The sequence below is a fragment of the Amblyomma americanum genome, chromosome 1 (assembly GCF_052857255.1).
Source record: "Amblyomma americanum isolate KBUSLIRL-KWMA chromosome 1, ASM5285725v1, whole genome shotgun sequence".
NCBI lineage: Eukaryota > Metazoa > Arthropoda > Arachnida > Ixodida > Ixodidae > Amblyomma > Amblyomma americanum.
Window position 1 is genome coordinate 344,968,793 of NC_135497.1, and position 27,805 is coordinate 344,996,597.

Genomic DNA, 27,805 nt, shown 5'->3' on the forward strand with positions numbered 1-27,805 from the left:
AGGTGTCCAACGATATATGAGACAGATACCGCGCGCCATTTCCTTTCCCCAAAAACCAATTATTATTATTATTTAAATTATTCCGAAACCTTCCGCTTCGGCATTAACAGCGTCCCTCACATCCTGCGCAGCGTCTCGAAATGTGCACGCACAAAACGTGCTTCAGTCCAGCTATGCAATGCAAATTCGGCTTGTGAAGCAGCACATTTCATGAGAATAATGATGCGAGTTGATGAAACACTATTTTATGATAAAGATCCATTCCTTGACACTAGTGGAAAACGCGCGATAAGCAAAACGGGCTCATTTTCGCTCCAGTGGCAAAAGTTGGCCTACGCGATGCGCTCATTTTGGCTGCGCGCCTTACCGCGCCTATGCCGTTAGCGCCGCCGCACGGCATCGGCGCGCTGCGGGGCCATGTTTCCCCGGTCGGTTTTCACGCCTTTCCAATCTAGCCACCTTACCTAGGGTGTTTCAATGCCAGCGCCGCCGTACTCGGCCCTCGGTCGCTCGGTGCAAGTGGCGGGCCAGAAAGCCGGGGTTGAACCGTGATGAGATTAACGATTAGCGTGTTGGTTAATTAAAGCTTGGTTTGAGCTGCATGTTTATTAGTTCGGTAAGTCAGCCAAGTTTAGCGTTAATCTCGGTTCCCATTTTGAGTTTTTTTTTTTTTTCCTTGGTGCTGGGGAAGGACCTTCTACTGTTTCGTGCTTATGTGCCCAGGTTCTGTACGTTTGCGTTACGCATAAGACATTTAGAGGGCATTAGTTAGAAATTATGCTTAGCAGGTCTCCGGAGAAACAGCGGTGTGAAGCTAGCTCCATGACGCCGTTACATTCGAGAAAAGACGAGGTCAGAAAAAATTCACATGTTTAGAGCCATTGATTTAGTGTGATCTCGTGAAATCAACACCTGTCGTTGCGTTAAAGTGCGCCAGGTATTGATCAGACTGTCTGGATCTCATTCGTTGCGCTATAGTTACGCAATACAGTACGTATAACCGTGTTCCGAAACCAGTTTCAGCGGCTTCATTGCATAAGCTCGTCCAGAACACGGACCAAAACGCGTTTCACTTTCCACCCATTCTGCTGGGCGCCGTAAATTGGCGCTAGTGCACAGCAAGCTCGTTGTGCCTGGGCTCGCATAAGCAGAAGTTGGTGCCACCACTGTGAGGAACCGGTGTAGTACGCTTAAGCTGCGCATACGAAGCATGTGAGCTCTGTTATGCCATACTATAAAATTGGTAAGCTTTCGACTACCACGGTAACTTGAGATGGCCAAAAGAGGTCCTGTAGTTCTTTAGCGCATTGACGTATTTCGCATGCTGTGCAATTTACCACTGTTTTTACGATGTTGCTCAGTCTTGTGTGGCATGCACGGCTGTTCATGTGGCCGTAGTGAACACATTGTTATGCAACCACAAAACACGTAGACAAAGGCAAAATCAAACGGCACGACGTGATTTCAGTTAATTTTTGTTCCTCTTTCTGTACATTGCTTGTGGTAGAAAAAAGAGTGTGGCAGTCTGCAGGAACAAGGGCACCCAGGTGCCTTTTGGTCAATGCTTGCAGTAAAACTTTGTTTGAAGAAGGCATCAGCTTCAAGAGGAGTGAGTTCGCCTAATGCATGCAACCGTGGAAAAAATTTAGTTTGTGATTTTTCAGCATCAATGAACTGTATGCTATGTTTTAGTAGCTTCTGGAATGTTCGTTTTTGTTTCTGCCGAGTAACACACTCTATGACCATTCTGCATAGATAAGTGGCTGCCAGGGCCATGCAAAGCTAAGCAAACAAGTTTCTAAATCTGCTTGCTTGTGCACACTTGTATCTTGCATCTAGACATCATTGTGTAGCATTTTGTTGCAGTACAAAATTCAACAGCAGAAACTTGCCTTTGAAACAGCAGTTAAGTGAAAACATGTAAGCAAATTATATCCAACTGCTGGCATTGTAAATCCTGATGCACAATAAGTGCTCGCAGCTTGTGTAGTTCCCAAGTAATATGGCTGCTTATGGGAACATATTGTTTGCAGACGAGCTCAGAAGAAAGGTTGAGTATGCTTATTTTATGCAAAGCTATAGAGGCTGTTTGGGTTTCTGTTAGCAAAGCTAAGTAACAACATATTCAGCACCTTCGTGTAGTACTGGGGTCACTATTTATACCAGCACCGCCAATTCACTTTTGAAACAATGTTTGTCTGAAATCCTTCTGCATTCCCATTTGCCATCTTATAGCAGGCATCTGCTGTGCTTCTCCTAGGTTGTTGCAGTTTATTTCTGAACCTATAGGTATGTGTTTTGAAGCAACTCATCTTTTTTTATTTCAATGCCTACCTTTGTTTAGCCTGAAGGCATTGTTTAAGGATGTTTTTCACAAGAATTGAGATGAAAAATATGCAACACAGCTGAGAATATACAAACCGAGACATCATTGCTAGTTGCAGCCCATCCTCAAATAACAGTGATTTGACCAGTAGCATTAAACATACCGAGTATCATACGGGCCAGCGAGCAAACATGGGAGCACCAAAGTGCACAGGACAGCGCTGGGCTAACAACTGAGGTTTTAGTCAAAGGTGGCCAACGCAGGAAACCAAACAGCGTATCAAACGTGCAAACACCCACGCGTGTGGAGTCGCCTAAAAGTCCAGCAGCTCTCCTGGTGCTCTTGTGTTTGTTCGCTGGTCTCATTATGTATGACATACACCAACTGGTTACCTTGCTATATTACGAGTAGTCTTGAAAGAAGGCATGCCACACACGGTCATGGAAAAATTCAGAACAAGCAATTTTGCACCCAATTTGTTAACTAAAAACATGGTCAGCAAGAAAATAGGGAACTTCTCACTGCTTGCTGCATGCTTAATTTGACAGGAAGTCTAGAGCCTTCAAGCGATACAGAACAGGATTTATTGATGAGTAGTTCACAATTTTTGTAATACATCATGCTGTTGCTTGTCTGTAAATGTTATTGCTGTAAATGAATCAAAATGACGCACCCAGAGTCATTGCTTCGAGCGACAGCTCTGCTTGCTCATTTCTGCCTACCCGCTGTGGATTGTGGCTACTACTGCTTCTTCCATTTGTGGAACCTTCAGAAATGTGCAGCCACGAGTGTGCCTCCTTTGGCAGGCTTAGTCCATTATTCTTGCTCCCTGTTGCACTGCCTGTACAATCCAATAAATGAAAAAAAGTAGTTTGTGCAGCATTTGCACAAACAGCTGCATACAGCATGAGAAGGCATCTTGTAGCCTCATTACACATTTGTCAGTTCTTTTTCCTCTCATGTTACTATTGTAAGCATAAAATGTGTTCTCTGTATATGCTAGAATGTGTGCTATATTGACAAGGAAAGTAGGCAGAGTGTCTTCACTTTTCACCCACTATGCTAGGGAGGGCTAAGACATATCGTAGGCTCAAGCATGCAAGGCCATTGCTTTGTTCCCAAGTGTGGTGCAGGAAGAGCAAATTATCTCCACAGCTAATGCTGAAGTGACCAGCACTGAAGGGGAAAAGAGTATGACGTGTGTGCCCACATTGCAAGCATCCAAAGAGTGGTTTGCTCCCCGAGGCACTAGCACCATGCCGATGAGGCTCTATGCCACGTCTCATCACAGCTGAAATAGGGGCATTTAAAAAGGAAAAGTTCAAAAGCTTTGTTTACTGTGTGCAAGCTATGGCAGATGCGAAGTTTCATTATAAGCTTCTAAAGGTCATTAAAGGATGCCACATTTCAGTAATTCTTTCATAGGTATTGTTGACTTTTGTACGGAAAAAATGGGTACTATGTAAGACAGTGGCACTATGATTTAAAACGGGCAGCTGCAGAGAAAGAACATTGCATTTCGAATTTTGTCAATGTTGCATGTTATTACAAGAGACGCACCAAACACAACTTTGAGAACAGAACATGCAGATGCGACAGCCCATAGATGCAACCTTTGCACTCAGTTCGCAGAAAACAAGCTTTAATTATGCCTCTATATACATAAGATCTTTTGGCGATCACTTGTCTCCTGTGGAAAGCTGCAAAGCAGCGTTAAGCAGCACTCGTGCCGTTCTCTGACCAGGTGCAAAGAGGGCACTAGCTTCACAGAGGCTCACAGCATGGCTTCAAAGGCACGAAGCGCTTGTGAACAAATGCTTTTGTAATTTGTAGTGAACAGTATGGCACAGGTTCCTGGTTGGGGGCCATGCTGGAGCCGCAGAACATCAGTAACGTGTCTGCGTCAGTAAAGTTCAGGCTTGCCCTTTACTTCCCAGTTAGGTGGCTGTGTAAAACAGCAATGTGATTTGTTCACCTGCATAGACATCTTGCCACAATCTTTACTCTTGCTGGGTACGTCATGCATTGCACTGGCAGGGCATGTAAATGCACTTTTGAGATTTTGTATCTATGCACTGCGCCAACCACATTGGCTGTAATGCAGCAGAGTTGAATTGCTTAAGTAGTAGTTTGTCAAGACACGAAAAAACATGAACCAAAATTGGATGTGTTGAAATTGCTGCCCAGCAGACATTACCCCTGATGTTGGCATGCGAGGGGTGCACACTAATGTGATTAAAGGCGCGCTAAGAAGGATTTTGAGTTTGCCTCTTTATCACGGGAACTCGAACTACATGCTGCATGCATTCTTAGAAACTTATAATTATTGTCCTGTGTAACTTATTTCCCTATTAAATCGGATTAAATGTTCCTGCTCCTGCCTTTTTTTTTTTACTCGCCACGGAGAGTAGGAGGAGCCAACCGACGTGGTTGCCACGGCGTGACGTGGTTGCCATTCTGCCGTTGGTGAAGTAATACGCGAGATGATCTTCGAAAATATACGTGTTGCTGGTCGTGCTATGTTCAGCCAAAGCAGATGGTTAGGTGTGTCACCCCTGTGGCAGCAGAATGGGAGACTACATAGTCCACTTCCTTGGGGCTCGTTATTTCGGTGATATGTTGTCTGAACCACAAATGTGTAGCGGTTTTATCAAACTATTATTCAATTCATGTCCAAAAAGAGTAATAAAAATTGCTTTGGGTGTCTTCACGGATTAAAGTATTTTCACTGGCCATCCCAAAGTGAAGAGATTGAGCCTCGCAAAGCCAAATAGTCCGCGCGTATTTTTGTTTCCGTGGGCTCGGTTTGCATCTATGGTTCCTGCGACAAACTATTTATTCATGGAAACCCAAAAAACAAAAAGCAAAAACGAATATTTCCAGAATGCTCTTTAGTGCATCTTTAAGGTGAGATTGTGTGGCTCCCCGCTTTTGCCTAATCACATTTAATATTTAAACAGTAAAACATGTACAGAACTTTTGTAAGTGCAGCATTGCTTTGTTTTGTGATGTGTTACTGAAGGACTAGTAACTGACCCGTGGAGCTTGTGTATAAAAATTTCTTTAAACTAACAAGCGCAATAGCTTCTCTATCATTGAAAGTATTGTCACAACTCCTGTATCATCTGTGACAAGTGTCTTTCTTTCCCTGCCTTTACCAATGCCCTTTGGTGTTGACTGGAGGAATGACGGGAACATATGGTGTAAACATTAGGCATGTTAGTATGTTTGTGAGGGGTTTGGTAAAGATGCGTTACTGAGAAATGAGCTTTCAACAAAATGACCAATTCTTTTTTCCCCAACAGAAGCTTCTGCTTCACCAAACATCCAGACAAGGAAAGAGTTGTAGTGATCAAGAAGTCCACACAGGTGCGTCTATTACTTTAATGTCAAGGAGCCATATAAAAATATCTGCTGCAGACCACAGTGGCCACCATGCAGGTCAACAACACCTAGAATTCTTATTGGCCCACATCAACCAAAGGGGTGTAAAAATATCATCCAGCCATATGTAAATATTGCTTGTTGTCAACCACCACTAATCTGGAACAGGAGTAAAATCGGCTGGCTGACAATCTTCTCAGTTCTATCAGAATTCATTGACAAGGACTGGCAACTCAGCAGGTCAAACCAACGAAAGTAAATCTTTGAATGCCCACCAACACACACTAATCCATTGAATTAAAAATAAATGTGCACATGAAAAGAGGCTTCGTTATGTCGTGCAATTCAAGAACGATGCGGCTGATGCCCTTCAAAGGAGGCTGTCCAGCCAATGGCGTCGACTGATACTCGTGACATCATTGTTTATTCCCAATGACCTGCTAGCGCGAAAAGAGGACGAACCACGGCTTAAAGGGGGATGGGGGTTTTGAAATTGCAATATATTCGATTTTTGTAATAATAATAACAATAATTGGTTTTTGGGGAAAGGAAATGGCGCAGTATCTGTCTCATATATTGTTCGAACAGCGCTGTAAGGGAAGGGATAAAGGAGGGAGTGAAAGAAGAAATGAATAAAGAGGGGCCGTAGTGGAGGGCTCCGGAATAATTTCGACCACCTGGGGATCTTTAACGTGCACTGACATCGTACAGCACACAGACGCCTTAGCGTTTTTCCTCCATAAAAACGCAGCCGCCGCGGTCGGGTTCGAACCCGGGAACTGTGGATCAGTAGCCGAGCGCCCTAACCACTGAGCCACCGCGGCGGGTTTCGATTTTTGTAAAAGTAGCTTTTCATACTAAGTATACTTCAAACTATATTTCCACAAAATATCCATGCTTAAAACAATCCCAAAGTAAAAAAAATGACTACGTTGAGAGTCCCGCAGCTGAAGGACAAAGCACGAGCTTTGAAATGACATTCCACTTCATGCGATCGCAATTCTAAAGCCGCTATTCAATCGCCACCATTTTGCAACCATTTGAAAGCTTGTTTCGCGCCTCATCGTTTGACACGATTCAAGGTTGCACCAGAGCAGCACAGCCAACGCTAAAGCTGTTTTCCCACAACTCGATAAGTGCACACAGACTTCAAGTGTTATCACCATTCCTAATTTTACAGATTTAGTCTACTTTACAGCCTTTTTCTCTGGTTCGCTTTAGGTAATTGAAATGAGCTTGTATTCGGGAGGAGTATAGTTGTGCAGCGATGCTATTCTTAGTGGCTTTCTCATCATCCGTTACATTTAATTAGCTGCTTTCCTAAATTACCAGCAAACTAACTTTTTGCATTCTATTCGTGGTTTTTTTACCAATATATGTTTATTGAGACAAATGTAAAAACTACATCGCCACACAAACTGCATCTTGGATGATGCAGTTCTGTAAATACTTCTAGTAATTTATAAACAGTTTCAGGTTAGTGGCCTGTAACAAAGAGCCCTATTAAAACCATAAAACTCCTTATAATTTGTATTCTAGTTGAGCTATTTAAAATCCAATTGCATATTTTGACTATACGTAAGAAAGCATACTTTCATTGTGATTATGATAAGGATGCTACCATAAATTTAAAGAAACACTAAGACAAGCATCCCCCCTTAATCAGATTAACCGCCGCGATGTCTTAAAAATCGGTCAACGCCACGGCCTGGAGGGCCTCCTTTGAGGGGCATCTGTTGCATCTTCTTGAGTTGTATCCAATGATAATAGCCTTGTCTATCAAAGCCACAGTGAACGCGTGTGTTATCATAAATAACAGTCAGTGGCTTGTAAAATTCAAAAACTTCATAAAAGGCAAGGACAAGAACATTCACGATGCATGAATGGACATAAAAATCAAGCCAAAGCAGTATGCATGCATTTAAAAAAAGATAGGCAAAAGCCATCAATGGAAATATTTTACACCTCATTCAGTTTCTGCATTGGCTTTAAAATTAAGAGAAAATGCATGACACGATCTTCACTCTCTTCAATAATACAGAGACAAATCTACCTGTGCTTACATTTTTTTTTTTTTTTGGTGACAACACCAAACTTGCAAGAGCTGTGTGTTCAGCTTTCTGCAGCTGCTCTGAGCTAACAGAGGAAGCATAAACTACTTGGCTGGTCGCACATGAATTCAGGCAATACACTTCCAGCACTGTGCCCCTCATAATATGACCCATGCTTAGTGATGATATCAGTGCCCTTGGTGTCGGGCCACACAACATAGAATGGCCTGCAGGGTAGAGCTTGCAAATTAGATCAAAGTCAATGATTCACATTGGATGCTGCTAGGTCTGAAAGAGCAAGTTTTTTCATTGAAGTGGTTAAGCACTGAAGATATGGTGAGTGATGGATATTTCCTGCCAGCTGCTGCAAGAGAGCAGAAATTTAAGGGGCCTGTTTATCTGCTCGAGTTCTTGGTCCCAGTGAGATCTGTGTGCATTAGGCTCTCTGAGAGGGCTTTGAGTATGGTGCATTGGGAGCACACAACAAGGATGTGGCACACACATAACATTTCATGGGCCTGGTGAAAGCAATGCAACCTTTAATAAATTCATTCAGCATCCGGGTATCAAAATTAAGAACATATTCGCTTAACCATTTCGCCATGGTGTGATTTGTATGTATCCCATCCTTGACCTTGATCCAAATGAGTTTCACTCAAAGGCCTTCACAACTGAAAACAACCCATTCAACTTAAAAGAGCTCTCACTTTACAAGAAGGCCTGCAACATGTACTGTGCTATCAGTATGTACTGCAACTACCAAAATGCACACCAGCTAGGAGGAGGTGAAAGTCAGGAATGCATATGAGAGGTTGCTTTTTACCACTGTTGCATGATGTGGTGAGGTGAAGACTGCTGCTTGAACCTTAGATAAGTGCTGTCAGCCTTGAGCAAGTTGAAAGAGCGGTGTTTAACCAAAGGTGAAGCAGGGAAATGTAGTCCTGCTCAGTACAGCCTTCAGCGTGCCAGCAGTGACTCTACTGCATTTTACGCTTAACAGCAAATGAATGAGCACACCATGAAAAATTTGAGGATGGCACAGGAAGTACTGAGCTGAGGCATAGGTTTCCAACACTGCCATGTTTCCATTGTGAAGTGAGCAGTGACCCCTTTATGTGTTGCTGTTTTGTGGTTTATAAAGCACGATAGTATATTTCACCCATATCACTGCTTTTGGGAATCGTTTAGCCAGAACCAGGAGATTCAGCAGTGTGATGGTATGCACATTGGTAAAGGAAATACAACGCATTCACCACTGTGAATGTGCTATAGTTCCCAGCTCTTCCCACCAGCCTTGTGATTGGCTGGAAATGGCGCACAGTTCAGCGAGTGCATGTGTGTTAAGAGACTGGTGTCAACAGTCCTGTGGGTGTCAGCAAAAGGATTTAAAAGAGCAGTAAAAACAATGGCATGCAGAAGTGGGAAGCATCCTTACTAGTATCACCACATGGGAGCCACACTATCAAACATGCGATGCTTTGCATCCACATACTCGAGGAACGGTCTGCCCAGCCTGGCACAAATCTCAGCCAGTGCCCGGCAGTCAGCCTCAGCTTCGTGTGCAACAGGCATCTCTGTTCCCATGACGCGTTCATAAACGCTAGCCAGCTTGAACCTGATGTTTCGCTTGTCATTCACCGACTTGCTGCCACCAGTAAAGCTCGGCGGCGCAATTACCGAACGTGGCAAAGCCAAAACACTTTCACATTCAAGCAGCATGTGAGAAACACCATTGTTTCCATTTGCTTTTGTCCTACTTGAGTGCTGTGCTGATCCACTTGCAGTTGCGGGACCCACATCTGAAGGAAATAGCTCCTTCTTTGCCACTGAAGGGTGCTGTAGCTGAGAGTGGCTTCCAGTCATCCCAGATTCAGGACGCGTTTTCTTCGGAGGTGGTGGAGCAGATCTGTTGCCTTGGAACCCTGGTGGTCTCCTCTGCGGCGTCGAGTTCACCGGCCTTATCACAGGTCGGGAAAGCTGCTCTTCTTCATCACTCATCGATGCATCAAAAGCCTGCCAAAACTCCTGATCAAGCTCATGAAGTGCCGTGAGCTCGTTCACTTCCCTGCTATCAGCAGCATTGCCCAGTATCTCACGGAAGGCTGGCAACGAGTCGCAGCAGAAAAATGACATCAAGTCGATGCCAGGAGAGGCGTGCTTCAACTCGGCTCGCAGCAGTGGAAAGTCAAATTTGTCACCATTGTGGGCTACCAGGCAGATGGGCGGTTGCAGTGTGTACAGGAACTTCTCAATCATGTCGGCAACCTCTCGAAATAGTGGGCATAGCTCCAGCTCCCAGTTGTCGAGACCTGAATAGGCAAGCAAAACAGCTAAGAACACATAATAAAATATTTATGTACATGCTATTAGAATAATAGTTATGGGCACACTCATATATCTTGCATTTTCAAAACCTCTTTAATTCCATAATGTCTATTTGTGCTGCATATTGAAATGTTTTAGTCATGATTGATCAAAATGGTACATGTATAGATTCATATTTACAAATATCTTATACACTGTGCCAGCTCAAGCATTCTTACACATATTTGTATGAAGACTATATTACGGTTCTTTCTTTTACTGTAGTCGGAGGAAGAATAAACTGCACTAAGGAATAACTTTCCAACGAAAGAGCTTGGTGCAAGACGGTGAGATACACTTTATTATATAGTCTTTGTTATACGCACTATACACACAACTTTCAAACAAGACCATCCACCAAAAGATCATACTTCATTGGTGCTTCAAGTGAAAGCTACTTTCCAAGACTGCAACTCTGGTTACAAGAATAGTGCACGATAGAAAACATGCAGCTTGCAGTTTCATAATCACTGACATAGAACCATGTGCCGAAGGAAGGCACTAGCTTGCCACAAAGCCTAGCTACGTTTATGAGTTGCTACTGAACCAGCTTGCTTTCCTGTCTTCTTCAGTTAATGCCTTCAAGATGTCGGAGGCTTTATAGGTTTCACTACCACTTTACCACGGCAGGCGGTACTCGGGAGCTTTTACATATATAGCTCATTGCACCACGAGTGGTATGAGGGCTCCAAGGGGTGTATGAATGTAAAGTAGAGAATGAGCATACCACCCATACGGGCATTCACCTATTATTGCTATTTGAACAATTCAGTCCATGAACAGTGGATCCAACCACTGGAACCGAAGTGAAAATCAAAGTTCTAGTGCACCTAATTCGCATCTGGCCTAAATACGCAAATCGACCATTTTTTTTTTTTTTAAGGAACATTTATTGCTTCAGGTCGTAAAGGGGATGTGCAGTGTTGTCCAAAAGAAAAGGATGGTTAAATGGAAGCGAGTATCTCCAGGGTAAATGGCGCTGGCATTGACATAGTACAGGTGCCCCTAAAAATAAGAAGAGCATGTCAGCAGTGTAAAAATTACGTTGTGGCACGCCTTTGTAGCACATTCACATACTGCAGTGCGGTGTAGGCAAAAGTAGTACTGCTTCCAGCTATGTGCTTCAGAGGCTCTTTAGATGCTTCATGCAGGTACAGCAGGATCTCGGTGATACAATCACTGCTGATATGAATTCACAAATTCCCAGCCTGAAGCACATTGTGTACAATGGGCAAAATTTCAGGGGTTCCGAACACTTTTTTGCACCCCTACGGATGATGCCATCAGGGCTGCCGCGACCACATCCGCAACAAGCGCTGCCCTCGCATCACCAATACCGCTATCGCCAGTCACACAGTACGCAGTACTCACCAGGAGTACTGAGTAATGGTGTAGGCCCACACATCACTGACACCGCAATCGGCACTCTCGCAGTATGCAGCAGCGAGCACACAGTGGTGGCATGCAGGCATAATTAAATCCCATAAGCCATAAAAAATCCCACCAGCCATAGTACATTTCCCATGGTTCAGCACAAGGATTTGATTAGTTTTTGATGATACAAATTTCAGCTGATAGGAATATTTTTTGTGATCCCATCAGAATTGTATCAGCGAGATTCTACTGCATCTATCAGTGTTATTATGTACTCCTGCTGCATTTTCTACTAGATCAAGAATGCGATATCCTTCTAGTTGATTCCTTGAGTATGCACTGTTGTCCTCGCTTCGCTTGGACGTGATTCAAGCATGCCCCTGACGCTCACTACTGACAGTAGCACTGCTTCACCCAAGCCGCCGATAAGGCAAACGTCAAAAGCACAGCACAGGTTTTCCGGTTATACTGCCTCCACTTTTGCTGCAAAGCATGCGTCTGCTGCTAGAGCACAGCGGGGTGTGGAAGAAAGTCTGGGAGTTTTCTTTTTTGTATGAGCTTCCTGCATTCTTTCTGTTGCACATTTTCATGTGAAGTTTCAGCATTATTTTCTTTTCTTGTTGTATTGTGTTTGTATAACATGTTCAAAGATGTAACACTGCAGAGCCCCAGGTTCTACAGTTTGGCTTCTACTATTAAGTTGGAAAAGGGAAATGGTTAGGTGGTTGTATCCCAGTGCATTGTACAACTTCTGTGTATTGTCTTCAGCTGCAAAGATTATTAGTTCTCATAATTAATTGTATGCTCTGTTTATAACACAAGCAACAGATGAACAGAATACAGTTGCTCTGTTTATTTCCACACATTGCAGCCTTCCAAACTGTCACACTCTGTCTTGAAGCCTCTCCACATTTTTCACAAATCTACTTGCAGTTTCACACAGAGCTTCACTGTTCTGAAATCTCAACATGTATGCTCAGCCTTGTGCTAAGGCTTAGCCTGAGGACAGTTTTAATTGATCACCAGCTTTAATTACACTGTACCTGATGCTGTCCTCCATCTTTTTGCAAAATAAACAGCTTCTAGTGTTACTTTAACACACTGAGAATTGTCCTTTTTAAAAGTGCTATTGGTTTTCATAACACTGTTGCCAAGAAGCTACGATGTACTATTGCGATCAAAAGTTTACAGGCTGTGAGTGTGCAGAAAAAAATTTATTTCAGTGCAGGCACAATATCCAGTCACCCGAGATGTGTCAAGGTATAAGCGACATACTCCACTGGTAAGAACAGCACGCGACTGGGTGGTGAGGCAGAGCTACATAAACTTTTTTTCCGAAAACACGCGTCCCATAAACTTTTGGTCATGATAGAGCAATGGAGGTCTTGGGTGAGGCACTGCAGTGTTTAGTGCCATGCATGACCTCCTTCGGCACACATACTTATTCAAAATGTGATAGAATGGATCACATATCATGCCATGAAAGACAATGATCTATGAAAAGGATTACACTGATGAAACTGTTTCGGAGTGACTTGGCCTCGCAAAAGGATGGGGCACAAATACATAGCCCCTCATACGCATATTAGTAGACCCAATAGAAGCAGCATAAACAGCTCACCAGTGATGTGAGCTGCTTGGCATGTGACGGCATTTCGTGGCTGCACACAGTAGGTGAGTTTGTGCACACAGCGCAGTGGAAGCTGCAGGTGCTTCCGTGCCACAGCAATCAGCGACAGCTCTATCACATTCACCTTCTGCCGGGGCATTGTATCTGGCAGGCCTGTCGACTCCAGGTCCAAGAACACCAAGGTCTCAATCTGGCGTTGACCTGCGGTTATATGTAGAAAAACAGCAAGTAGTTGCTCAGCAGAATTCCTCTATTTAGGTACAGTGGAGCCATTTACTGCGAAAATGTTGAGCCACAAGAAAAACTCTATGCAGGAATGAAGTGCTGCACCAAAGGATTGGTCCAGTGGGTCATTTCTACATTGTAAAATCTGCATACCTAAGCCTCGTATGTTAAAGGGAAGAAAGAAGTGCGTTGAAGATAAGTCTTGCATAAAAAAACGGCACATACCACAGCCACAGGCTTGCCGCCTTGATGGCTAGCCAGAGGTGCCAGAGGAGGCAATGCACTGTGACAATATGCTTTGACTATGTTCATTTTTCTTAATGCTTATTTCTGACTGCGTGAGCAGATGGTGATGATGACAATACAAATGATGGTCCTGAGGTGAAAATTCAGTCTGTAACACAATGCCAGCCCTGTCCTTTGTGCGCATCAGTCGTGAGTGGGTTGATTATGGGGAAAGGAAAAGTGCATTAACTGTCTCGCAATGGCCACCTCAACCATGCCCTGAGGGAAGGGATGAAACGGGGGTGAAAAGAGGGGGAGAGAAAGAGTTCGCACATTGGTGCATTCCAGAATATTTGGGTTTTTTAACATGCACCAACACGACATGGCACATGGATAGTTTTGCATTTTTCCTCCATCGAATTGCAGCTATGCAACTGCATTTAAATGAGCTACAATTTCAATGGATTTGATGATGACGCTAGGTTTTTACGGTGCAAGGGCATCTAAGGCCAAAGAGCACCAAGCACGAGGTTTTTGGTCGGCTGAGGCTAAAAAATGTGCAGATGATAAAATCAACACCAGGTGTACAGGGCCTAAGAGTAGCGAATATGTGCATGATTATAGTGTGTGAAGGGAGTGTAAAAATCTGGTAGAATTGCCTAAAAGTGGTGTATAGCGCCTAAAAATTGTTTCAAGAGGTGTTATATATAAAAGACGAAGCCAGGTAGCCTCAACCACATTCCTTGCTTGAGCAAGGAGGGCGAGACGACTGGCAGCTATGGCTAAGCTCAGCATTCTACTCAGCAATGAGGAGGTGCTGAGGTTGCTTTGAATAAGAGATCTCTCATAAGAAGCCTATGTGAGCTAAAAATTTAAAAACTCTATCCAATGAAAACATGCGGTGAACACCTAAAAATAATGAAGGGTGCATTGGTACTTTAAATGTGTAAAGTTCAGGGAAGTGCTGTCGTCTTTGTGTATCCAATCTGGGGAACATGATTAATGTGTGGACAACTGAGATGTTGGCTCCACATCTCGTGCATTGTGGTGCCAGAGTATCCTTTAAAAGATGTGAGTGTGTGATGTGTGTATGTCCTATCCTCAGTTTGCAGAAAGCAACTTCTTTGAATCTATTTTGTTTTTCTGTGGCATATCTTCCAATCCTTGGTTTTACTCTGTGCAGCTTTTTCTCTGTTTGTTTGTCCCAATCCTGCTGCCACTCTTTGCGGAGTGCAGTGAGGTCTTGGTATGGAAGTTGTTTTGTATCGATGCTACTTAGTTTGGCACCTGCAGCTGCAAGCCTATCAGTTTCTTCATTCCATATGCGAACCTGTCAGGGCCTGCAGCTGCAAGCCTATCAGTTTCTTCATTCCATATGCGACCCTGTCAGGGCCTGCTGCTGTTGAGTTGCCACATGTGCCTAAGGCAACCTTCAACTCTTGTAAAGCAAATATGCGATTGTATCCTCCCAAAGATGGCCTTTTTTTTACAATAGGTTTACGCTCCTCAGCTAGCTTGTATCTCGAGAAGGAATCTGTATAATGCGCTGAGCTAAAATTGTATTCGAAGTGTTTGCCTAGTGCATCTGATTGGTGCTCCAATGTACCACCAGCAGTGCTAGCAAGAGGAATTGGATGTGCACTATGCCCTAAGTGCTTTTAGTCTACTGTACACTTTATGCGCATCTGTGTGAGAATTTACAGAAGAGAGAATGACTGCCAGCTTTCCCGTTTGTATATAAGCCGAATACACGTGCCATTTGCTTTAGCTTGCTTGAAGTTTATTAAGTTGTCAGCCGTAGAATAACGGCAGAATTTTAATCATGCATTATTCTGGTTTTGGTGAGCTTTCTTGCACTGTGCATTCCACCATGGCTTTCAATTGTTTTGTATTTTGCCTGATGTCTGTGGAATGGATTTCTGTGCCGCGTCTATAATATGCAGTGTGATCAAGGATTGAGATTCATCTATACCTGTGTCTGTAATTGATGAGCAGGGCAATGCCGAGAGTTCCCGGAAAAACTTCCAGTCAGCAATCTTTTCTTTAAACTTTCTAGGATTATTTACTCTCGGACTTATATTTTCTGCATATTTTAAAGAAATGGGAAAACGGTCACTTCCATAGAGATTATTAATAACAGCCCACTCAATAGTTGCCAAGAGCAATGGACAGCCAATAGCAAGGTCTCTCGCTGTTTATGAGTTGTGTGTTGCATTGAAGTATGTAGGTTCTCTTCTACTGAATAAGCATGGGCCAGATGATAGTAGGAATTTTTCAATTAGTGCAGCTCGAGAATCTGTTCTAGTGCTTCCCTATAGTGGGTGGTGTGCGTTAAAGTCGCCAGCCAACAGGAATGGCTTGGGCAGCTGGTCAATGAGTTTTTCGAGTTTATCAATTGATGAACAGGCGATGATCTGGTGGGATATATGCGGAACATATGGTAATTACTCTGCCAAAAGTGAGGGCTCGTATTGCCACTGCCTCTGAATCAGTAGCCAGTGGAAGACATTGAGAGGGAATTGAATTCTCAACCACATTAGCAACGCCACCTGATGAGTGGGCACAGCTTTGCCTGTCCTTCTGGTGTACTACATATTTTTTTTTTTAAGTTTGTATGCTTTGGGTTTAAATGCGCTTCCTGCAGGCAAAGTATGTTTGGTTTATATTGTGCGAGTATTTCATATATATGATCCAGATTTTTAAGTAGACCTCGGCAGTTCCAGTGGATAGCCATAGTTGTTAGTGAGGAAGCGAAAACTATTGGGAGTTACTTAGATGTCGCCGCCTTTATCAGGTGGCTTAACTGGAAGATGTCTTTTTGGTTTGAGGTGGTCTAGGAGACTCCGCCTCTCTTTGGAGGACTCCCTCAGTGCCTCCAACAATGAGGATCTCTGCGTCACCTCCATTGCTTCCGGTGAAGACGTGGAAGCAGATGTGGATTTGTCATGGGGAGAGACTCCCTCTCATTTGTCTGTGTTTTCCCAGAAGCCTGTGAAAAGTTGACCTCTGGAACATGGAATGTTGGTGCAGTTGGTGCAGCCAGAGGCTGCTTGCTGGGGGGCCGAGATGGGTGTGCATCAGCGATGCTGTACTGCGTGCCCACTGTGACAAGACAACACCTGCCCCCCCCCCCCCCGGTGCACTGCATCAGCGTAGGATCTTCCGCAGAGAAGCGAGAACTTCTTCCGGGCTTCAGAGAATGTTGGACATGGTGGACCTGCGCGCAATTCTGGGAACCTATACAGTAATTCTAGTGGACGCATATGAAGCGGTGAGAAGCGCAGCAGCAGTCGAGATGCCAAAATGGCTTCTCCAGAATGCATAAGTGCGATGGGCCTAAGCAGGCCTAGGCACCAGAAAATAACGACAATGAAGATGTTCCAACTTATTAGCCCTTCGTCGAAACGGGTACACCACGTTTCTTTCACACTAAAAACAATGCAGACCCGGATAGAAGCTCTTGCGGCCTTCGAAAAATTCTTCACAACTTACACCAACAAAGCTATGAACATCCTTTATAGGAAATGAAAGTATAATTGAAAGTAAGAGGTGCCTTTGTACTTTGGTTGTTGCATTTTTTCTTTTTTTTTTCATTTTAGCAGTGTTAGACTGCACACCTCGCATGACACGCTTTTCCCTCGCATTTTTTTTTATATATCAACGTTCTGCTGTAGTGCAGAAAAAATGCATGCATGGGTTCTTCACCATGGCTAGTTCCACAAACTGTCAACATCAACATTCCAAAACATCCGACCCTATTGCCCGCACATGACCACACATAGGTCACATAGGATTTCGAGATAGCCCAAACCCCAATCCACTTGTCCCTCAAGGCTCAGGCCGATCTGGAACACATTCTCGTTGGCCAGCAGATAAGGCGGGAGTTTTCGGTCATGACATATACTACGCCGACGTCGACCACGACGCCATAATTACGCGGGGGAAAGTCCTCCGCACAGCTATGGCTGCCGAGCAGAAGAAAAGCCGCCAGACTTCTCGGCGTTCTCCTCTGGCGCAGACGTGGAGGAACGAAAACAAACTCGGGAGAGGCCCTCGCTATCCAAGCTGCACGACAGATAATATGCCGGAAGTCACGCGCTTTCACAAAGACTACTGGGAATATTTGGTCGCCGGCACAGCCAAGAGTAACTCTAGGCGCAGCAGCATCTTCTGCTACATTGTCTGCTGCGCATGCGCCAGCCCGCTGAGGCGGCGGCCAAGTAGGGAGGATGCAGAGGTGGAGCCGGCTCCAAAACATGTGATGCAACCGCCTCTCCTGAGTTCTTTCCTTCCTCAATGGGCCCAGAGATGGCAATGATATAGCTGTTTATATACCCCCCCCCCCCCCCCCCCCCCCCCCCCCCCCCCCCCCCGCACACACACACTCTACCCTAAGAGAGCAAACACCTGCTGAACAACCAGCTGGGCTATCAATGTAAAAGAGCTGCCGCTCCGGGGAGGCCAATCCGAAACTATATGCAAATTTCAATGCCACGCTTTGCTTTGCTAAAAACTGCTAAATTCGCGATCATACGCAGCAAAGCACAATAATGAAAGCAATGAATTATATAAAAGACACCGTACGAAAGATTTTTATTTTTCACTTATGAATGCACATTTAATATCCTCACGAGATGATCCAAACAACCTCCGTGAAAAAGTTCCAGCTTATTTTTATCTTTTTAGAAAACGCAGACTGTCTTTCTTTGTGATTTGCGTTCTCTGTGGCATTGAAAATTTTTTTTTTGTGTGGAAACGAAATGGCGCAGTATCTGTCTCACATATCAGCGGACACCTGAACCGTGGTGTTCTAGCAAGTGTTCGTAGCCTTCCTATCATGCGCTCTTATCCAAGCTTGCACGAGCTTGTACTGTCCGTGTTTGTTCTCTTCGTGAATGATAGTTTTGCGTGTCTGAGTAGCTCGTTGCGTGCTTGTAACGTCTATGAATATGTTTGCACCGATGCTATGGCGTCCTCGTTCTTTGCATTCGCCAGATTGACTTCACCTGGAACGCGTGACCATCTGGAAAATCAATGAAATTAAAAGCAAATGCTTGCTCGGAGACACCCATAACAGGCGAGGATTCCAAGTAGATATATATCATACACAATATATATGTCATCGCTACTGAAGCATCGACGCTTACAGGTGACTTAACGAAAACAGTGCATCAAGGTTTCTTTAGTGGCAACCTTCCTTACATTATAAGATCAAAACATTCAACAGCACGCATGCATGCCTGCAGTGGGGCAATTTTGCGTGTGCAGCTAGATTTCTGAGGCCAGGGCATACCGACATCCACTCACACCAAAAGTCTGAATCCAGCGGGGCGATTTAACTGCAATATTTACATATTTGCTGTTGAACGAATGTCTTCGTGGAGAGCTAGCGATCGCAGAGGTTTTCGGGCACCGCTTCCGAACAACCCTCTTTTTTTCTTTTAAATAGATGTCAAATTAACAAGGCCTGCAACCCCTGTAGCAGCGGAAAGTAAGCAAAGATGCAGTCTGCTTAATGCAGGAAATGGTGACAACATGCATGAGGGAGGAAAAGACCGGAAGCCCGTGTAATTTCTAAGACTACATATGGAAGCATATAGCAGCGGCGTCATTATTTATAAGGAGCAGCGTGGTGCACAAACAGCATGGGCTGTGGCAGCCACGGGCAGAGAGTGCAGATGGTGTGACCGCATCTTTCATGCTTATTAAAACGAAGGCTTTACTTAGGCTATGCCGGCGGGGATCGTGTCTGAAAAATGTGTCGGCAGCAGTTGTGGGCAAACGAGTGGTTGCAATCGAAAGAGGATGCTGCCAAAAAAAAAAAAAAAAACTTTCGAAATCGGATGAATAGTTAGAGCCAAAAATGTCCGAAAAGTGGGCGGGGCCATAGTAAAAGTGGTGCCAAATTTGAAAATGCCGGAAGTGTGTGACCACGTGACCGGAACTGTGGGTGCAGCCAACGCGTGGCGCAAAGTTGAAAGTCTGAAATGAATACTGAGATGAAACGTCGACCAGGCGGTGGATGAGTCTGGCTCCCTGAATTTCATGGACTCTATGATCACGTATCATTATCTAACCAATCATTTTAAACTAGAGCGAAGAACTTTCCCCCTTCGCACAAAAGCCTGACTAAAGAACAAGAGGCTACGTGGCGTCGTCAACAGACGAGATCGATACGCACCCCATCTCTCCTCGCGCGCATTTACCCAGATCAATACAACCCGAGCTGTAAACACTGCGGCCAACGAGCCAACTACAATCACATCCTGTGGGATTGTACAATAGAGCTACCTCCGGGTGATCTAGTTACCGCTCCTTCTCTCGAGCGGTGGAAGGCCGTGCGTTCTGGCGGTGAAGTAGGCTGACAAAGTCGTTGAGGGCTATGTACTATCGACCACTTAACGCGACCTCGTACCAAGCTCTTTCCGGCGAATGAAATGTTTTACAATCAATGACACGAGGGAAACTGTGCAGTTAATCGAAATTTAATCAATAATTAATTATTATAGAAAGTGTCAAGAGTGAATTAATGTGAAATAAGGTGAATAAAGGGGAATTGGTGAAATAATGTGATTTAAATGTGAATTAATGATACATTAAGGTGAATTAAAAGGTAATGGACGGGTAAATAGACTGGACGGATTTATAGCGAGTGGGCGGAAACGAAGCGTGGCGGAAAATTTGAAAACTCGAAATGGTTGCCGGGATGAAACGAGGGTATAATCAGAGTTAATCGATAACCAATCAATCAAGTGAACGAGAAAACAACCATGGCGCCAAATTTGAAAGGCGGCCAGTGTTGAAGCGTCAACGCGTTCGCATTCTTCCGATGAGGGTAGCCGCAGTGATCTCTAATTCTTCCGGGCGCGGGGCGGCTTCACGAACAGTGGCATCACGGCCTCTCATTTCAGAGAGCAACGAAAAGCTGCGACAAACACGCTTTGAAGGCAATGTTTATATCGCAGGTTTTACCACCATTCATTCAAGCTTGCAGTTGCGAGTTTCTAGCCAAGAATAGGCGCGTGCTCTTAAGCCCGTGAATGCAATGTACAGAAAAGCCACAAACACGAGCATTTCAGTGAAGGTTGCAACGTACTCTATCGCAGCGAATTGTTTCATCACCTCCACTTTGTGTCTGAAGGAACAGCGCATGAAGCTGTCGTCGGAAGGCCTTTTAAAAGCCATTCACCGCATCGAAGGGCCGCGAGATGCTGCTTCGGAGACGATTGCTGCTGACTTTTCAACAGCTCAACTGATGGAGAGTACGCGCAGCTGACAGCGAGATCGACGACGACGTGGGCTGCAGTGTGTCCACAACTCGATAGCCGGATTCTGGCGCTCTTCAGGAATTCGCGACGAGCATCGGGGCCTCTTGTGTCGAATACGAAACCTGTGAGCTATTTATTGTCCACCAAACGAAGCTCCGGTTGCCCAAGTGCTCGAAGAGGGCAAAGGCAACGAGTTAGTGAAAGGCTCTGCGACGACTCCGCGGGAGGCTTGTAGGCGAGTTTGCTGAGTCACGGCCACGGAGCAAGCCTATACAGGAGGTGAAACTCCCGTCTGCGCGAGCGAGCGCAGGCGACCAGATAAAGTCACAATTATACGTATGCGCCGACGGGGAGGCATGCAGTGGCGGCGCCTCGTAGAAGCAGAAGGAAAAAAAATTAAAAAAAAAGCAGCGCCCGGGCAGGCGGCTCCGGCGGCGCGCGCTCAAAGCAGACGACACGGGTGTTTTCTTCAGCGGGCACGCCGTGACGTTTATTTCAGTAGTTTCTTTCCAGGCCGCCAGCAGGATAGTGGCGCCGCGGGCTTGCGACCTTTTCTGGTCCCCGCAGACGGCGGAGTTTCCACTCCTTTCCTCCGTGGTCGCGGCTGGTCTCGAGGGGAGCGCACGCTTTTCTTCGCGCCAGCCACGAGACCGGCCGTTGCTGAGTGTACTTGACAGGAAACGGCGCGAAGGCGAAATAACCATGTACACGAACTGGTTCGAACTGGTACGCTTGTGGGGAGCACATTCAGGCTAAAGGCGAGTAAAACACCAACTGCTCATGTAGTGATGATACGGATTGTTTTGTTTTTTGTGACGAGTCATTCACTCTACCCATGCTGCACATCGTAACGACCTGGATTTTGACGCTGTCTGCGCAGTGGCGCAGTTCTACCGACACTGAGCCGAGAACGTCAGTGTAAACGTGTGTACGCATTTGCCGGTGAACAACGAACACTTGCCATATTCATGCAAGACCAGTTCGGTCAGACTTCACGCAAACGCTCTGGGTCAAGATTCCCGAAATCGAGGGTTAAACATATTCGTCGAATACAAGGCGATGTAATTTTTTTCTTCAGGAAATACAATGCCAGGACGACAAATGGAGACATCGTGGGACACCGCTGGTTCCTTTTTTTATTCTAAAAAAGAACGCGACGCCATGAGCAGCACACATCGCTCCTAGATTTCAGTAAAAAAAAAAAAAAAACGGCTAACCATAACCGACGTCGGAATTCAGGATGGTGAGATGTGTTTTCTTTTTTTTCGCCAGGCACTGGCAGGCAGTATCCAGTCCAGTGGCTAGAGCACGGACGTATGTGGAGTCATGGACAAAATTGTGCCGGATGCCGCTCTCCAAAACAGTTTTTTTTTTCTCGCGTTGCCTAGTCAGCCGGTATCTGTTCCAGTGGATAGAGCATGTGCATGTCCCCTCGTGTCACCGGGTTTTTCAGTGAACTGGTTTGTCTGATCACGAAGAAATACTAATTTCTTTCTTTTTCCGCAAACCTGCGTGCAGTAAACGTTTGTTCACTAATTTCAGCCCTCATAAATCACGATTAAAAGTCGAAGGTTTTTTTCTACATATATCCAAGTCGACTACACCTCTCCCTTCGCCTAGTTTTGGAATAATTTGTGATGAAAAAAAAGAGGGAAGAGGGGGCCGACTAGCTGAACGTTTTCATGAACTCGACAACGTAAGTAGAGTCGGCTTGTCGGGCTGAAATATCCCCCTATCAGCAAGCGGGTGAGTTGACTCGCCAAGAACCCCCCCCCCCCCCCCCCCCGCAGGTCTAAGGGGCTTTACCTTTCATAAAGGAGACAAGTTTCGCAGCATGAATAAAATGCACACAGAAGACAAGGAACAAACAAGACAGGACTGTGCTGTCACCTTTCACACCTGGGAATGGGATTATCTGCACGGGAGAACTAAAGCAGGAGCCGGTTTGCTACTCACACCGCCGCACCAGGGCCGGATTAAGAAAAATGGGGGCCCTGGGCTAATGCGCATCCAGCCCCCCCTCCTCTTTCCCTATACTGAACCCCCCCCCCCCCCCCTTGTCGCTTGCTACGCTACTGGAAATACTGTTTTATTTTAATTCCACCAAATTAAACAGCACGAAGTGCGATCAACGGGATTATTTATTATTATTGTTATTACTATAAGGAAAACAACAAAACTTGCTTGAAACGCGTGCTCTAGTAAACACCAACACATATGTTCACCTTGTGATTAATCTGCATTCTGTTTTCAGCAAAAGACCCGCCGCGGTGGCTCAGTGGTTAGCGCGTTCGGCTACTGATCCGGAGCTCCCGGGTTCGAACCCGACCGCGGCGGCTGCGTTTTTATAGAGGCAAAACGCTTAGGCGCCCGTGTGCTGTGCGATGTCAGTGCACGTTAAAGATCCTCAGGTGGTCGAAATTATTCCGGAGCCCTCCACTACGGCACCTCTTTCTTCCTTTCTTCTTTCACTCCCTCCTTTATCCCTTCCCTTACGGCGCGGTTCAGGTGTCCAACAATATATGAGACATACTGCGCCATGTCCTTCCCCAAAGAACTAATTATTATTATTATTATTATTATTATTATTATTATTATTATTATTATTATTATTATTATTATTATTCAGCAAAAGCTAGGCTTTAAGGAAAAGTTTAGTGCACTCAAGACGAACAAGAACGTAGAAAAGATACGCAGCTCAGATGTCGATCCTTCTGAAGCTAGGCTTTGCATCACTAAGTTTAATCCCGTGAGGAGAGGCATGGTTGTATCCAAAACATTCTTTACTAAAATTCAAGCATCAGACTGCAGTAATCGTTATACACGTTACTCTATAAATATGCAATAGATATATGCAATACTTATGGCAATACAGACACCATAAAAATGCACTAGAATACAGATGAAAATTACCAACTGTAATTACAAAACTTTATTTGAAAATATTTTCGTTAAAGGTAACACAAGCAAGGACGACACCAAATAAACGAGGCACTATCAAAAACAACAAAAATACGGTTCTTTATAAGCACGCTAAATATCGCAAGAAGAACAAACAAGAGATGAACAACGAAGATTTGCATATCTTGAATAACACTGCTCAGCGTTTCATTGGCAACGTGGAGGCTGGGAGGCGACACAACGAACTTATTGGAACTATTGACGTATAACGCAAACAGTCCTCTTTTAAAATGACATCTTTCGCGCCTTCGCTTTGGCGAAATCAGATATAGCCTGTTCGAAGGATAGATCGCGGAGGAGGTCACTTTAAATAGACATGATAGCAAGCGAGTTCACCTTGTCGGCAAGGAGGCTCGAACGAAGGCGATTTTTTATCAGCGACAACTTGGAAAACGATCGTTCGGTCTCACACTTTGCCGCGGGTATGCTTAAGTCCGTTCGCAAAGCAATAGAAATGTTCGGAAACACATCAATAAGCTTTCTTTCGTGCAGCAACTTCATTATTCCCAGGGGACTCGTGTCCTGGCACACACAATTGTGCAGAAAGTTCGCAAAATGAACGATTTCAGCGGAAAATTCTGGCTCCAAATCATTTTTGTAGGTTTTCACCAACTTCTCAGCCTGCTGTGCCAGAGAGGCCTCGCTCCCAACTTCAGTCGGCAATTGTAAGAATCCGAACCTTTCGCAGAGTTCAGTGTAGGCAGCCTTTCGCACTCGCAAAGCTGAGCCTAGCCTGTCAAGTATAACACTGTAGGTCTCTACCATAAACTTTTTTCTACCTTGTAGCGCACTACTTACTTTTCTGCATATTTTTGTTGGTAAACCCAAAGTTCTTCTCTTGCTATGTCATTGATCATGGTTCGGAATTCATCCCATGAGTGACGGAACAAGGTAATGACACCAGCGAATCACTGATTTATACTACAGCTTTTTCCGTCCGGCTGCTTACTCAAATGATGCATTTGCTCTCATCCTGACAACATTGATTGGTACTTAGCTTGCGTGCTCTCTCTTCGAAGGTATCAAAGAGAGGTCTCAAAGAATTAACAACGCCTTCTAGAGAGCTCAGCAGGTCTACAGCAGCTGAAATGTCTAGGCCTGGTTTCTGAAGTGCTACGCTCGTTTTGTCAAAGCGCTCCAAGAATTCACTCCAGAAAATCGCCATGAACGCAGTCTCTAGTTTTGTCATTTTCTTGAAGAGAAAGTGCGCTTCGTTCCTAGTGTCAGCGTTTTCTTCCTCGTTCTTTGATATAGCTTCCAAGGCAACACAAGACTGCATTGAATTTTTTTCAGAATGGCCTTACATGATTCAGCGTGTCTTGACCACCTGGTCACTTTTAAAAACAAGCTGCTGGCCAGTTCCGCCCATGCTGACCAAAAGATACCTCCATCGCTTAGGTGAGGCAGCAAAGAACACACACAGTCTCTGAATTACAGTGAAAAATTTGACTGCCTCAAGGCAGCTGTCAACGCTACACGCGCCAACTAAGTTCAGTGAATGACCAGCACACGGGACGTAGACTGGCAATTCGCTCAGGTGTTTGATTTGAGCTTGCAGTCCTTTGTATTTTGCTGACATATTACTCGCATTATCATAAGCCTGGCCCCTAAAATCATCAATTGAGGTGCCATTGGTCGTCAGGAGGGACATCGCGGTATCGAAAAGGTACAAGCCGGTAGGCGATTGGATTGAAACATTTCCAAGAAAGCGTTCGTACACTTTCCCATTTAAATAGTGTCGTAAAACAACTGACAGCTGATCAACGTGAGTAAGGTCTGGAGTCGAATCAACAATTAAAGAGAAGTACTTTGCGCGTTTCACTTCGTCAGCGAGACGTTCCTTCACAGCCTTTGCCATATGCTCGATGAATTCATCACAAATGGTTTTTGGCAGATACGATGGGTGACTTTTTCCTTTGTTCTCGTAGCGTTTGATGTGCTCCCCTAGAAAGGGATCAAACTTGGCAATGGCCTCAAGCTCTCCCATATGATTTCCATTTCTCGGTGAACCAAAAATCTCCTCACTGCCCATAAACGCTAGGTCGCGCTCAGCTATAAGCTTAACTACAACGACTACGCGGTTCAACACCTCTGTCCAGTAAGCGGTCTCAGTGACAAGATGCTTATCCAGCTCCTTGTCAATTGTGCCGCTCGAGTTGGAGCGGGCGAGCAGTTCCGGCGCTCGACGCTATTTTAATTGTTCCAAAGGCGGAGAATTACATAGAAAAGTGCCCAGTGGAGAAGAAATGAAACTTAATAGGGTAGAACGTTGGGCCAGTTGGTGTAGCGACATAAAAAAAACTTTGCGCAGAATAACACAGGACGGGAGGGAGAAACACGCACACATACACGAGCGCAAAGCGCGCGCACTGTTCCAAAGGCGGAGAATTACATAGAAAAGTGTCCAATGGAGAAGAAATGAAACTTCATAGGGTAGAACGTTGGGCCAGTTGGTGTAGCGACATAATTAAAAAACGTGAAGGCTTTTGTTTTGTTTGTGGTTTCTTTCAATAAACGCCCAGTTGCGAGTAAGCGCTTGTGTTGTTTGATCTTCCTTGTCCGGAATGCGCTTTACTTTTTCCATGACGCTGAACTATATCCACTTGTCGAGCACCAGAGTAGAATCTGATGAATGCAACTTGCTCTCGTAATTTGCCACTTCGTGCTCGTTGCCAGTGTTGTGCTGTGTCGCTTCCGAGCAACACAGCCTCTGCAAAAGCCTGCGATATGGCGCCCGGTACCAAACGAAATTACTTGCTAGTGTGTGTCAAATTCAGCGAGGGTGCATCAGAATTCGGCAGCATTTGGGGCTGCCAACTTTTTTCCATGACTATACAGCACTGGCTGACCGATAGTCGCTATTTACTCCTGAAACTTGCATAAGTGCGGCTGAAATCATTGTCTGAGTTACAGTACGATGGTCAAGATAGAGATTTCTGGCTTTTCGCGCGCTACTAGCCTCCCTCCCCATCTTTGAACAATTCTAAATAAACGAGCGTGCGCTTCAGCGAACAAATAAGCGCAACCAGGCAGGCCAATGCATCGGAACACGTGTTCGATCGCGATGCGCTACGACCACGTGTAACTGACCTCAAAACTACAAGAATCTGCATGGATTACGCGCGCTAACGCGTGACGATAGCTAGCGTTAGCAGGCTTTGGTTTTAACGAAAGGCATGGCTGGCAGGGCGCTGAAACATACTTAATCTGGAAGATATCCCGGCGGCGAACATCGTGCCACCCACCATGTACCGAGATATCCGCGTAACTAAGCCCACAATGTGTCACTACGTAAGCGATCTGACATACCTGGAAGCCGGTCCATGGCGGCGGCGGTCGACGGCTTCGCAGTCGTTCCCGTCAATGCTGGGGACTTGGTGAAACAACAAAGCCGCAGCGGCGAGTCCTGATACTATGTATCGGCTCCCGCTTATCGGCCCGCCCTTGGCCGCCGCGCGCCCGCCGCGCCGTGCTACACAACACAGCGCAGGGCTCTCGCAGCTCCCATCGAGTGGGCGTCGAGCCGCGCGGCGCGAGCGGCGGCGCACGGAGGCTGACAACGGGAGGGTTTGCCCGCCCCGTCCACGATTCTACCGCGCATCGAAGCCATGCCACAGCGCAGCATGCAACGCGGCGATTTTCAGCTCATAGACGAAGCCATATTGTTTACGTCCGCCCGTAATACGTCGTCGCCGACGTCGGCCCGCGTAGGAAAGCGTCGCCAACTTGCAGTTTCCGCCCGTTACGGCATGCCTTCCGCGGTCGCAAGTAGTTTTCCGCAGGAGGCGGCGTACTGCTAGTCGCCACCGCACTGCAAAAATGGCGTGAAGCGGTGTCCGTGTGTGAATGACGTGTCCGATATAGTCGGCCGCTCTGCATACGTGGCCGTTTCCCCCACCAACGTTGACACTGCAAACAGCAGCATAAAACGCGCGCATGCCTAACAAAGGATCGCAGCGCGAAATTCAAAAGCGAGGGAATGCAACTGGCGCGTTCA

General features: G+C 45.4%; 1 protein-coding gene and 1 long non-coding RNA gene across 2 annotated transcripts; one reads left to right on the forward strand and one right to left on the reverse strand.

Moving 5' to 3' along the window:
- The first annotated feature begins 478 nt into the window (after positions 1-478).
- LOC144115543 (uncharacterized) lies at positions 479-9,682 on the forward strand. The gene is made up of 3 exons (XR_013311448.1): positions 479-616; positions 5,632-5,695; positions 9,546-9,682. It is a non-coding gene; the product is annotated as an uncharacterized LOC144115543 (long non-coding RNA).
- Positions 3,952-27,725, reverse strand: LOC144115541 (uncharacterized). Its single transcript, XM_077649972.1, has 3 exons — positions 27,118-27,725; positions 13,121-13,330; positions 3,952-10,070 (listed from the first exon to the last, which is right to left on the reverse strand). Exons 1-3 carry the CDS (start codon positions 27,131-27,133, stop codon positions 9,202-9,204), a joined length of 1,095 nt encoding a protein of 364 aa, XP_077506098.1. The 5' UTR covers positions 27,134-27,725; the 3' UTR covers positions 3,952-9,201.
- Positions 27,726-27,805: the final 80 nt, after the last annotated feature.